Genomic DNA, 12,967 nt, shown 5'->3' with positions numbered 1-12,967 from the left:
TTCTGAGTCAGAATGCCTAAGGGTGAATCCTAGCTCTGCCACTTTCTAGCTGTGTGATCATAGAAAAGTTACCTACTCTCTTTTGTACTTCTGGTTTCCCATCTGTAAACTGGGGATGAAAACAGTACCTATCTCATAGGGTTGTTGTGAAGGTTATACAAGTTAATATATGTAAAGCACTGGATACAGATCCTAGTATGTGGTGTTAAGTGTTAGTTATTATTATACCAACTCAACTGATGTGATACCTACCATTTCTACTTGCCCTGTTTGGAATGGTGCTTCCCACACCCACTATTTTACCCTTCCAGTCTGTTCTCCACACTGCAGTAAGGCTCTTGCAAATAACACAAATCTGGTCATGTCACTGCCCTGCTTAAAACCTTAAAACCTCGTTTTCACCTGCCCCAATTTTCACAAGAGCTCTTACTCTTCACCCTCCCAACCCTTTGCCTAATTAATGTTTACTTACTTATTAGATTTTGGTTAAACACACTTCCTCCACAACGCTTTCAAAGATTCACAAGCTAGTGCTTCCCTGCACTTCTCTTCCATAATATTCTGCATACTTGTCATTGTTACTTGTTTATTTTTTACTTAACTTCCATTAGAAGGGCAAGTGACTCCTGCAACCTCAGCTCTTAATTACATGGGCTCGGCACATAATTTGTGCTCAATAAATCTGAAGGAATAAATGAAATGAATCAATCTTGCTCATGGGTTTGGGCTTCACTGACTCACACAGACATATCTGGCGTACTTACAAATGATGGTATATTTTGTATACTAGGTATACTTGCACAGACAGATGATGCACATCATGCAGTATCCTGTCTTAATTTTGCCTCATACATCAAGAAGTGCCCCGCCCAGGACGACATGGAAATCGCCGTATTCTGTGGTATGACAAGGCATAACTGTTGTCTTCATCGTGGTATTCTTAGATTCTAGCCTGGCACACTGTAGACACCCAATAAACTGTGCTGAATAAACTTTTCTTGGAACGTGGGCGTCTGGATGCCATGATTAATCCCAACACTTCCCTTTCCCCCTAGCCTCAAACACCAGGAACCCCTATGGCCCTCCATCAGTTCATTCTTCTAATTACCCAGGCTCCAAAATGAGCCACGCCCCTCCCTCTGTAACTAAAACCTCAGACCCTAGGTTTCTGACCATTAAGAGCGATCACAGAGGACTGCATTAACTTACTAAACTAATCGCAGGCAGAGGCTTCCCTGGCTCTTCTCTGTACCCCTTCCCATCCCAACTCCCGGGGTCCCGCACACAGGAGACATCTGTTAAATAATCTTCGTCCCGCTGTTGAGCTCAAACTCGGTGAGACGGGAAGTGGCTCGGCTTCTTCCCTCCAAGGAAGCGCCGCAAGAGTCGAGCCCTCGGCCTCCCGTAGGTCGCGGCCCAGGGTGTCCCCTCCCGCGGCCCGCCTGGGCTCCGCGCCCCCGGGGCTCCGCCGCCGCCCCCTCAGCCCTGCCCGCGGTCCCACTCACTGTTCTTGAGGAAGCGCTCCTCGTGCAGCACGGCGATGGCATTGACGCAGAGCAGGGCCGCCTGCAGCAGCGAATACAACGTAAAGGCCATGGCCGCCCGCAGCCGCCCCGAGGCCCAACTGATTTTTCTACCGGCGCCGCAGGGGACGTGGCGCCGCCACGGCCGGCGCTCTCCTACGGGAGCCGGGGAGGCCCCAAACGCGCTCTCCCAGAAGCTCCGCCCCGATCCGGCTAGGACCCGCCCCGCGCTTACGTCAGCAAGGCGCATGTGATCGGCGGTCTAGACCTGTGCAGTCCAGTGCAGTAGCCAGGCACGTGTGGCTGCTGAAAGCCGGAAGTGTGGCCGGTCGCAGTTGAGCTGCTGTAAAGCGTGAGACTGTGCACGCCGGATTTCAAACACTTAGGACGAAAACAACGTAAAATCTCCCATTAATTTTTTTTAAATGTTGATTACATGTTGGAATGTTGATTACATGTTGAAATCAAAATATAATAGGTAAATAAAATGAATTAGGAACATAACTTTTACTGTAGGGGCGCCTGGGTGGTTCAGTCCTTTAAGCGTCTGCCTTCGGCTGGGGTCATGATTCCGGGGTCCTGGGATCAGCCTGGAGTCTGGCTCCCTGCTCAGCGGGGAGACTGCTTCTCCCTCTCCCTCTGCTGTTCCCCCTGCTTGTGCTCTGTCTCTCATAAATAAATAAAATGTTAAAAAAAAAATTAACTTTTACTGTTTACTTCTACTTCTTTTATTTTTTTTAAGAGTTTATTTATTTATTTGACAGAGACACAGCGAGAGCAGGAACACAAGCAGGGGGGAGTGGGAGAGGGAGAAGCAGGCTTCCCGCTGAGCAGGGAGCCCGAAGTGAGGCTCCATCCCAGGACCCTGGGATCATGTCCTGAGCCGAAGGCAGATGCATCAGGCTCTGTGCTAGGCGGGAAGCCTGCTTCTCCCTCTCCCACTCCCTGCTTATGTTCCCTCTCTCGCTGTCTCTCTCTCTGTCAAATAAATAAAGTCTTTTAAAAAAAATGTAATCATCAGGAAGAATAGGGCCTCTGTTTCCCAGTGTCTGTGGGAGGGTAGAATCCTAATTTTGATAATTGTCAGCTCACCGTCACAACTGGCCAGTCAACATTTACACTGACTACCCCTCTGTAATTTTTCACTTCTCTGACTCTACTGAGCCCATGTTCACCTCCCTTTCTTCTCCCTTTAAAATGCCCAGTCACCTCTGTACAAATTGAAATTGAGGTCAGTTTGCATTTGACCCTCTTGCTTATTGCAATGGTATATTACAGATTAAAATCTGTCTTTACCATTTTAACTGGGTCTAGCTTTGTTTATCTTTGACTGAGGGCAGCAGTAAGAAGCTGAGCCTGATTATGTTGAATTTTAGATATTGTTGAGGCCAAGTATGCAAATTAGTCACCTTCTGAACTTCTCATGGTCCCCTAAAATAGAAAATAGAAAAGCAGCACATTAGTCCCAGAAAGCACTTTGGAGGCCCATGTGCTTGTTGCTGTGGCTGCTGCTGGAAGAGACACTAGCCAAAAAAAAAAAAAAGAATAATTAGTTAATCTCCCAAGAAGAAATTAAGCTTAAATAGGCCAACTAGTTAGTACCTACAGGGAAGAAGAGATGTATTATTTCCCACAGACACACATAAACACTACCTCCATAATCGGTCCTAAATGCAAATCAGGTAGGGAGAGACACAGGAAGATAAAGTAAAGGAAATAAAAGAAACAAAAAGATACCAACAAATCCTCCAGTTTTTCAAGGTCCACAAAGCTCTAGACCCTGGTGGTAGAGAAGGAAGGTTGTTCCTGTAAGTGGACGGTGACCAATCCAGGATTGCTACCCTGGGCTGGGAGAGGGGAGAGGGCACCCAGGGGACCTTGTCTGGCAGCTTTGGTTGAACAGTGAATAACAGTTTTTACTAGCTTGTATATTTACTGAGGAGGGGGTAATGGGGGGGGGTGTCTGGAGATTATGGGGATAGATGCAGAGGAGGTGGGGTAAAGCCTCTCATAGTTACCTCTTTGTGTCACTCGCCCCTGGGTCACAACTCACTTGATTCATTTCTTTTATTTTCAAAAGAATCAGGTTAACCTCTCTGGGCCTCTGTTACTTCATCTATAAAATTAGGTGATTATGATCTCTAAGGCTCCTTCAGCCCCCAAAATCTCTAGATCTAGCAAAAGCAGCTTAAAATATAAGATAGTGTATGAGTACTAGTACCCTATTATCTGATCCACTATTTTTCAAAAATCCAGGCTTGTAGACTAAGCTGATAATAGCAGATTATATTTTTTTAAAAGAATTGTTCCTCGGATGTCCTTACTTCCAAAAAAATTTAAAAGCCTGGAATTTTTAAAATATATTTATTAAACAGTTGTCTCAGTTTAGAAAAAAATCTTTCCCCAAACAAAGAAATGGGTAAAATGCATATTCTGTATCTTAGTAGCTTGGGGAAAAAAAAAAACAACCCAACTGGGTATAGCCTATTTAAAATTAGAACTTGCTGCATGGTGCTGAGCTTCTGATGTCAGTGTGGTACGTTTTCATGCATTCATGTTAGATATCTTACCAGACGCTTCTGTTGAGCAGTTTTCAATTTCACATACAGATGTCTCCTTATCATTTGCTTCAAGTTGTGTTTTTTTGTCTTCAGACTGTTAGATGGCACACTTTGGCATCTTGGACCATCTTGCCACAGACTTTCTTTGTAACTGGTACTATGGAATCAGTGTTTTCATTCCTGTAACAAAAATCAAAGAATTAATGCCTTCAGTAAAGTTCCTTTAGGCAAGGGGGAGCAATGGTTAAGATGATGTCTAGGGTAACCTTTATGTTTGGCCTCTGATTAGAGGTGGGGGGGCAGGGTAGATGTAGAATTCAAACTTACCTTTTAAAGGTAAGTGCTCCAGGATGGACTCAGTCCCTGGACTTAGGAGAAATTGCATTACTGAACTCAGTTTTTACCCTTCCATGTACCGGTGCCTTTGCCTTTTCATTTGACTGATCCTTGACTTTGGGTTCAGCTATATGACTTGCTCTGGCCAATAGAATAAGAAGGAAGAAATGCTGGGCCAGCTCTGAGCCTAGACCTCAAAAGGCCTTATATGTTTCTTTCTTTTTTTTTTTTTTTTAAGATTATTTATTTATTTATTTGACAGAGAGAGATAGCAAGAGCAGGAACACAAGCAGGGGGAGTGGGAGAGGGAGAAGCAGGCTTCCCGCCGAGCAGGGAGCCTGATGCGGGGCTGAGCTGAAGGCAGATGCTTAACGACTGACCCACCCAGGTGTCCCGGCCTTATATGTTTCTTTGTTGTGCCTCTGACATTGCCATGGGGCAGGGGGGAGTTCAAACAGCAACCATGCCTGAGCCAGTCCACTGGTTCTAGGAGAAGGATGAAAGATACTTAAAGCAGAACCAAATCACCCCCCACACGACCAGCCTAGATCAGCAAACCCTTATCCAAGTACAGATCCATGAGAACAGATGATTGTTGTTTTAAGTCACTAAATTTTGGGATTGTTTGCTCCACAGTATTTTTGAAGCAACAGATTTCTACTCACACTCCCTTGGTGATCTAATTTATTCTAACAGCTTGACAACATTTGTATACTCTGAAGACTTCCAAATTTATATCTCCTACCCAGAACTCACTCATGAACTCTTGGCTGATATTTCCAGCTGGCTATCACTTGGGGGTCTGATAGACATCTCAAACTTACCTTGCCCAAAACTGAATTCCTGATTTCCCTCTGAAACCCACTTCTCTCGCAGTCATCCATTTCCATTCATGGCAACGCTGTCCTTCCAGTGGTTCAAGGAAAAATCCTTGGATTGTCCTTCACTCTATCTCTTTGTCTCACACTCTATATATAGTCTATCAGCAAATTATTTTGACTTTAACTTCAATATATATCCAAATCTGACTACTTCTCATCTTCCCTACCACCAAAACCCTGGTGCAAGCCACCATCATCTCTTGCATAGATTAGCACAGTAGCTCCTAATCGGTCTCCATGGTTTTTGCTTCCCCTCAGTTTATTCTCCCCAGAGCAGCCCAAGTACTCTTTCAAAGTAAAGTAAGGAAAGTAATTTATTTGTTGAGAGAACTGGGTCATTTGTCCTGTAGAACTTCCCACATTCTGAATTTTGCAGATTGTATCCCCATGGTCCTGGCTGACTTAAATATTATGCACAATACCTGAATCATCAGTAACAAAATGAAAACACTTGATTGAAGAAAATAGTCACTATTGAAACTGACTAAACCTTTTCACTCACTCAATGGAAAATATCAGGTATGTGGTAAAGAAAAAGTGTTTGCAAGTCAGATCTTAGCATAAGTCTACAATAAATGTGCTAGCTGTTCTCTTTCCATTCCTATTTTTAAATCTCAGCATTTCTATTCCTGTGTTCATTAAAAACTAGTTCACGAAGATAAGGATTATGTATGTTATTTATCAAACATTTAGACTCACCTTGAAGAATGATAAAAATGGATTATTAGTTTTTAACATTTTTGTCCTGCTATATTTCAATAGATATATTTATTTTATTGTCTGTCTGAGATATGAATCAATGATGACTGAGGTATGTTTGCTTTTAATCTTGTTATTTACAATGACAACCTTGAGTTTAAATGGGTTTATGGCAGCAGAATTCACCTAAATGGTTTCTATTTGAGGTAAGCATTGGACTAAAATAGGAAAATCCCACAAGAAGAGCCTCATTCATGTTTATGGATTCATACAAGCTATTCCTGGTATGAGACTCAAATGAAACCATTTGCAAGCTGAAAGCTTGTGCATTATGAAGTGTTTCTGGAAATAGGGCTCTTGGAAATGGAAAGTTTCCTTAAAAAATAAAAGTGAGTCACTGTATCTATTTTTAAAGGGAATTAATTCTGAATGGCTACATATAGCTGACTAGTTTTATTTCAAAAAAAAACAAAACAACAAACCTACTGAGTAAATAAAAGCAGAATAAGATACTAGAGAAACTACTTACTCAAATGAATATCATTCCTTCACTCACTCATCCCTTTGTTCATTCTGTCACTCAAGGAGAATTTATTGAACTTCTAAGCCATGCTTTACATTGTTCAAGGGGTTGGGTGAAGTGCAGTAGGCTAAGCACAAAGAACCTTCAGACATGCTCTTGCTCTGATGAAAATGATAACTAGTAGGAAAACCGGGCATAGAATGCAAGGAGTTACAAAGCTGTAAACGCTCAGTGCTTAAAATAAAGGGTAAGTAAGAATAAAAGATAGTTTAGGACAGTGTCTCCCAAACTTGTCAGATCATAATCACCTGAGGGCCTTTAAATATACAGGCTTTTCTTCTAGTTCAAGATGACACATCAAGTGCATGTTTTTCCCATCACTACTTTCCGAGACTCCTCCATTACATTACAAATGAAAAAAAAGGGGGGGGGCGGGGGGGAAAGACTTTTCTAATAGTAAAGATAGAGAGGAATGTAAGAAATTTCAACAATGTGTGGAAGATAAGAAAAGAAAAGAAAAAAAGGAAGGAAGGATATTGATGGATGACACTCAGTGGATGAACTTGTAGCCCAGAACAAACCACAAAAGGGTCACAGTGGAGGGGTGGAAATTGTTGTCCTGAAGAATTTTACAGAATCTCCTGATTCAGAGTTGGTACAACAGAGATCCAGAAGGAGAAGCAGGGCTGAAAACAGATGGGTTGATTGATGATCTTTGTACGCAGTACTTAGCTTTCCCAGCCCTGACTCCCAAACTGCTTGGACGATATAGCAACCAGTCTGCATTTGCCCCTGGGCAAGACTGAAAGGACTTTACTGTTAGGAAATTAAGGTATCTGAGAAGAGCTAAGGCTTCTCATGTGCGCGTTGCTGCTCTGGAGCGGGGCTGTTCTTTCTGCGTTTGGGAGGCTCTTTGCTTGACTGCTGACTCCCTACAGGTTCAACCTACAGCTAAGCAGCTGATTTCATGCTTTTCCAAGTACACAGAGCTTCCACTTAGATGTTTCTCCACACACCAATTATATAAATATCCATTCAAGTTTATTATTATTAAATATAAACAGGCCACCTGGACACATGATGAAAACCAGCAAGACAAAAAGGAAAGACCAAGAGGAAAAACTCAGTGAAACTGACCTCAGATGGGGACAGAGATAATTCAGGGGAAAAAAAAAGGCTGTATATCTGAAACTAACATAACACTGTATGTTAATTATACTTTATTTAAAAAAGAAAAAAGGCTAATTAGTGATAATGAAACTGATTTGACAGGCATTTAAAAAATTTTTTTTTCAGATATTTCTATATAGAAGGAACAATCAGAGAAAAAGAATGAATTCTTAAAATGAAAACCATGATAGCCCTCCAAAAAGGTTCACTGGAAGATAAAGTTGAGGGACTATCCAAGAATATAGAAAAAAAGAAAAAAAACACCAAAGATAAAAGTATGAGACAGGGACAGAAATATAGAAAGCTTAGGGAAAATGAGAGTTTCATAAGGAAAGAAGTACAGGACAGGAAATAATATAAACAAAAATTTCCAGAGATGAAAAATACATGGAGTGGTCAAACTGAAAAGACTAAGGACTTACCAGGTACGCAGTAGGTTAAATGGTAAAAAATATAAACAAACAAACAAACAAATAAATAAAAATTAAAAAAAAAAGCATTAGCCAGATTCATCATCATGAAATTTCAAAAACTTATTACATCTTAAATTTAAAAATCCTATTAAAAATTCTGAAAACTTCAAGGGAGGAAAAATATTACCTATAAAGAAATAAGAAGCTGATCAGCACTAAATATGGAAGACAACAGTGTACTTCTTTTAAGGTTTTGAAAGAAAATAATTTTAGATCCAATATATAGCCAATCAATCTATATTAATGGTGAGGGCAAAATGAAGATTTTTCAGATAAAGGCAAAACTAATTAAAAAAAAAAGATTTTATTTATTTATTTATCTGACAGAGAGAGAGAGAGACAAAAGCAGGGTAAGTGGCAGGCAGAGGGAGAGGGAGAAGCACTCTTCCTGCTGAACAGGGAGCCTGATGTGGAGCTTGATCCCTGGACGTCAGGATCATTACCTGAGCCGAAGGCAATTACTTAACCCACTGAGCCACCCAGGTGCCCCAAAACCAACATTTTTTAAACAAAATTATTATTATTATTACTATTATTATATTTTTTATTTAAGTAGGCTCCACACCCAGCACAGAGCCCAGAGAAGGGCCTGAACTTCAAGACCCTGAGATCAAGACCTGAGCTGAGATCAAAAGTTGGATGCTTGGGGCGCCTGGGTGGCTCAGTTGGTTAAGCGACTGCCTTCGGCTCGGGTCATGATCCTGGAGTCCCTGGATCGAGTCCCACATCGGGCTCCCTGCTCGGCAGGGAGTCTGCTTCTCCCTCTGACCCTCCCCCCTCTCATGTGCTCGCTCTCTCTCATTCTCTCTCTCTCAAATAAATAAATAAAATCTTTAAAAAAAAAAAAAAAGTTGGATGCTTTACTGAGTGAGCCACCCAGGTGCCTCAAACAAAATTACTATTATTATTTATTTTATTTTGGCGGGGGGGGAGGGGCAGAGGGAGAGAGAGAATCGACACAGGGCTTAATCTCACAACCCTGAGATCATGACCTGAGCTGAAATCAAGACTGGGATGCATAACCAACTAAGCCACCAGGTGCCCCCCAGAATTATTTTTTAAAAAGACTTTAGACATGCAAAACACTCAAAAAGTTTTTGCCTAGCTAACAAATACATACTGTGTACCTATTTCGGCATTCTCTTAGGCAGTAGAGATAGAACAAGAAACGTGATGGATGCCCTGCCTTCAAGAAATTTATATTTTAAAGAAGGTAAGTTTCAAGCATCCTTCTGGAGAAAGTTATTTGGAGATGTACTCCAGCAATAGATTAGTAAAAAACAAGAAGTTATAAGAAGTGACAGAACTAAACTAAGCAAGCAATGAAAAATCTAAGATGAGTGGTATGCCATAGTCCTAAAATGCACTGATTCAAATTCAAACAAGAAGTCATTATGCTCCATAAGAATCTCTTATAGAAAAAAGAAATAAAAATAGATTTCTTGTAATAAATAAAATGAGAATTCACTGGAAGATAGAAGTGATAAGGTGTGGTATTAACTGTGTTCAGCAATATCCAGTTAAATCCTTCCTAGATACATAGGATATCTACATTTTTCAGTGTTCCCTGCAGTTTGTTAGTACTGTATAATTGAATTATGGCCAAGGGAATGTGAATTTTATTTTCAGGCCAGGGCAGCTGAGAAACAGTGGATTTCTATTTGATGTCCCCACCCCCCAAGTGTTAGTTGGCTGGATGGACTGGATGCAAAGGAGAGCTTCAAAGATCTCAGGGTGTCAGAGACACAGCATGGACGACAACTTTCTCCTGTGGACTGTGAACTGGGATGGACTGTGATATAATCAAGAAATAAACTTTTGTAATATTAAGCCACTGACCGACTGAGATTTCAGGGTTTTATTTGTTATGACAGCATTTCTTAATCTACCTTAACTACAAATACAGTGAGAGAGAGAGAGAAAGAGAGATAGAGAAAGCACCCTTTTCTCTCAGTAAGAAATAAATATACTTAGGACCCAAAATAAAATGCAGAACAACAAACTCATGATCAAGTTAAATGTGGCCATCTGTCAGGGCAGAAGCTAGGTCCTGGGCACAAATAAATCTATGAAGAATTAAGAAAAAGAAATTGGTGCTGACAGGAAGGCAAAAGGGGACAGCAGCTTGAAGAAAAGGCAGAGTTCAAGAACAACTGTGGTAGGTTCATTTATTCTTAAATCCACTGGCACCGTACCAACTACCACCAGAGTCATTTGCTGGTGTTATAGAGGAGTTAACCTACTTTGGATCTAGAGCAAAGCTACATAATATATGAAAGTCTGAAAGTCAAGAAGCATCTGTATGTATATAGATATAGAGGACAGAGACTCTCAAGGGGGACAGGTGGGGAAGTAGAAAGGAGCAGTGATAATGAATGAACTGTGGCTCAAAAAGCAGATTAGCTTGGTTGGCCACATTTCTGTATATTGAGTCTCCCCAAGTTCTGATAGTTCTTGACAAACCCGTATACAAGTTTAGATCATTTGACACATCCAAGTCATCTGCATTAGGAAATACTTATCCAGCCAAGAGGAGTGCAAAGTAGGACAGGACTATTTGTTCCTGCCCTAAAGGAGTTTACAGTCTCACTGGGCACACATTAAGATAGCGAGAGCAATGAGAAACCCAAGGCAGCACATAAGAAGGGCCAAGTGACTTGACTGGTGCAGAAAACCACATACCCTTATAGGATTTAGAAGAGGGAGAAAATCTAAGAGTTTAGAGAGCTAGGGAGGGGGGTGGACTCGAGCTGCTAGATCTTGAGAGTTAGACAGAGCATAGGCAAGAAGAAAGAGGGAAGGAGGGCCTTCCAAGTGGAGAAATGGTGCCAGCAAAGGCAAGAAGATAGCAATTGGGGGCCAACGTAGGAAGAGTCCAGCTATGAGATGGCAAATGTAAGTTGGGTCCAAAGTGTATAGGGCCTCAAACAACAGGTAGGATTTGGGATTTATTTTGTAGATAATAGGTAGCATCAAGGTAAAAGTGGTGGTTTTGTACCCAGATCACACTTATTTTTTTAGTATTAGTTTTTGAACCTTCATCTGTCTGGGAATACTCTCCCCAGTTAGTTTGGTTCTGGAGTAGCTATAAAAGTCATTTAGCCTTGCCTTATTGGGAGTGAAGAATGAAAAGTTCTGTTCCAGAAGATGATACACCCACATCTGTTGTTGCCAAGACTTTTCCTTCCTTGTTACTTAATGTTAAAGTAAGGAAACCTCCCAGGAGTTCTGAGAATTAAGTGGTATCTCCCAAGGGACATTCTTATGCTTATTATTTATGTAGCTTATTAAAGAAAAGATGTCTTTTACAAACATTACCTTATTAGTCTTTGTTGGATCTACTTCATACAGTCAAGAAAGATGGTGGGACCATGATGGCAGGGGTAGGGAGACCCAAGAATACCAGGAAGGCTGTCTATAGATGTTAAATAGGATTTGGGGACTGTGAGGGTTCTAAAAACATGTTGTATTATGGAACAGCTTTCCTCTTTCTAAGAAATAGAAAAACCACATGTTTTTCCCTCAACATACTTTTCCTTGAGCAGAGAATACAGAAAATGTCTTTTATATCTTTAGACATAGACATAAGTAAAAATGGGACTATATAAAAGCAACACAGCTAGTGGGTTAAGCATTTGTTTATAGGTTTGGTGTAGTTTGCACAATGGAAGTTGGCTGAAGAACATACATGGAAAGAATAAAAACAGGGATCTTCTCTACTCATCCAAGCCTCACAAGGACCCAAGAGCATCACAGAATCGGACTCACAAAGACAGGAATAGAGGTTGGGAAATGACATGAATAGTGAGTTTCCAGCCCAGCAGTGGGTCTGCAGCTCCCTCTTTTTGTGCCTGGCTATTATGCTGTTTTAAAAGGTAAGCTGAGGCACATTACATTTTTCAAAAGTTGATTTGTTCATGCATGGATTTGAATTGGTCATTGCCAAAGTGGAGGTGGTTAGGAGTGCTCCACCAACGGGGGCAAGGTCTTCATACAGAAGATGCTGAAACAAAGCAAAGCAGTTACTCAATTGGCTATAGTTTACGTGGTTGCCTTGTTTGGGAAAGCCTAGTTGGCTATCTGTGATTGGTTGTTCTTAAATTTCCCTTTCTTGGATTGAAGTGCATTGACTCTGGCTTAGGTTTGAAATTTCCAGACCTCTTCCTAAAGAATGTATACCATTTTGCATTCCTATCAATAACGAATGAGTTTCAGTCACTCTACAACTTTGCCAATGTGTGAGTTTGTCAGTCCTTTAAATTTAGTCATTCTAGTGGGTATGCAGTGATATCTCATTGTGGTTTTTAACTTGATCTCCTGATGACTAAAGGTGTTGGTCACTTTTTCATGTTTATTGATAATTTGTATATTTTCCTTTATGAAATGTCTATTCTTTTGCTGGGTTTTTTTCTTTTTAAATCTGATTGCTTCTTATTTTTATTAAGATGAAGGAGTTCTTTATATATCCTAGATACAAGTTCTTTGTCAGATATATGCTTGCATATGTTTTCTCCCAGTCTGTGGCTTACATGTTCATTTTCTTACTGGTGTTATGATGAGCACAAACTTTTAATTTTGATGAAGTCCAATTTATCAGGTCGGTTTTTTGTTTTTAGGCAACTATTGCTTTGTATGTCCAAGAAATCTTTGCCTGCCTCCTAGTCATGAAGATATTCTCCCGTGTTTGGTCTGAAATTTTTATGATTTCAAGTTTTACATTTAGGTCTATCATCTGTCTCAGATTAAATTTTGTATATGGTGTGAGGTAGGGGTTGAAGGTAACTTTTTTTTTCATATGGAT

The 12,967-nt window shown here is 40.8% G+C and overlaps 1 protein-coding gene across 1 annotated transcript in view; it reads right to left on the bottom strand.

Moving 5' to 3' along the window:
• Nucleotides 1-1,636, bottom strand: part of IER3IP1 (immediate early response 3 interacting protein 1) — a 15,335-nt gene extending 13,699 nt beyond the window's left edge. Inside the window, exon 1 of the mRNA XM_036107618.2 lies at nucleotides 1,506-1,636. Coding sequence (XP_035963511.1) covers nucleotides 1,506-1,596 — 91 coding nt within the window. The 5' untranslated portion in view covers nucleotides 1,597-1,636. The remainder of the gene's footprint in view (nucleotides 1-1,505) is intronic.
• Between the last annotated feature and the right edge of the window lie 11,331 nt (nucleotides 1,637-12,967).

This window comes from Halichoerus grypus, chromosome 13 (genome assembly GCF_964656455.1).
Source record: "Halichoerus grypus chromosome 13, mHalGry1.hap1.1, whole genome shotgun sequence".
Classification (NCBI taxonomy): domain Eukaryota; kingdom Metazoa; phylum Chordata; class Mammalia; order Carnivora; family Phocidae; genus Halichoerus; species Halichoerus grypus.
This window is presented reverse-complemented; position numbering and strand designations above follow the sequence as displayed.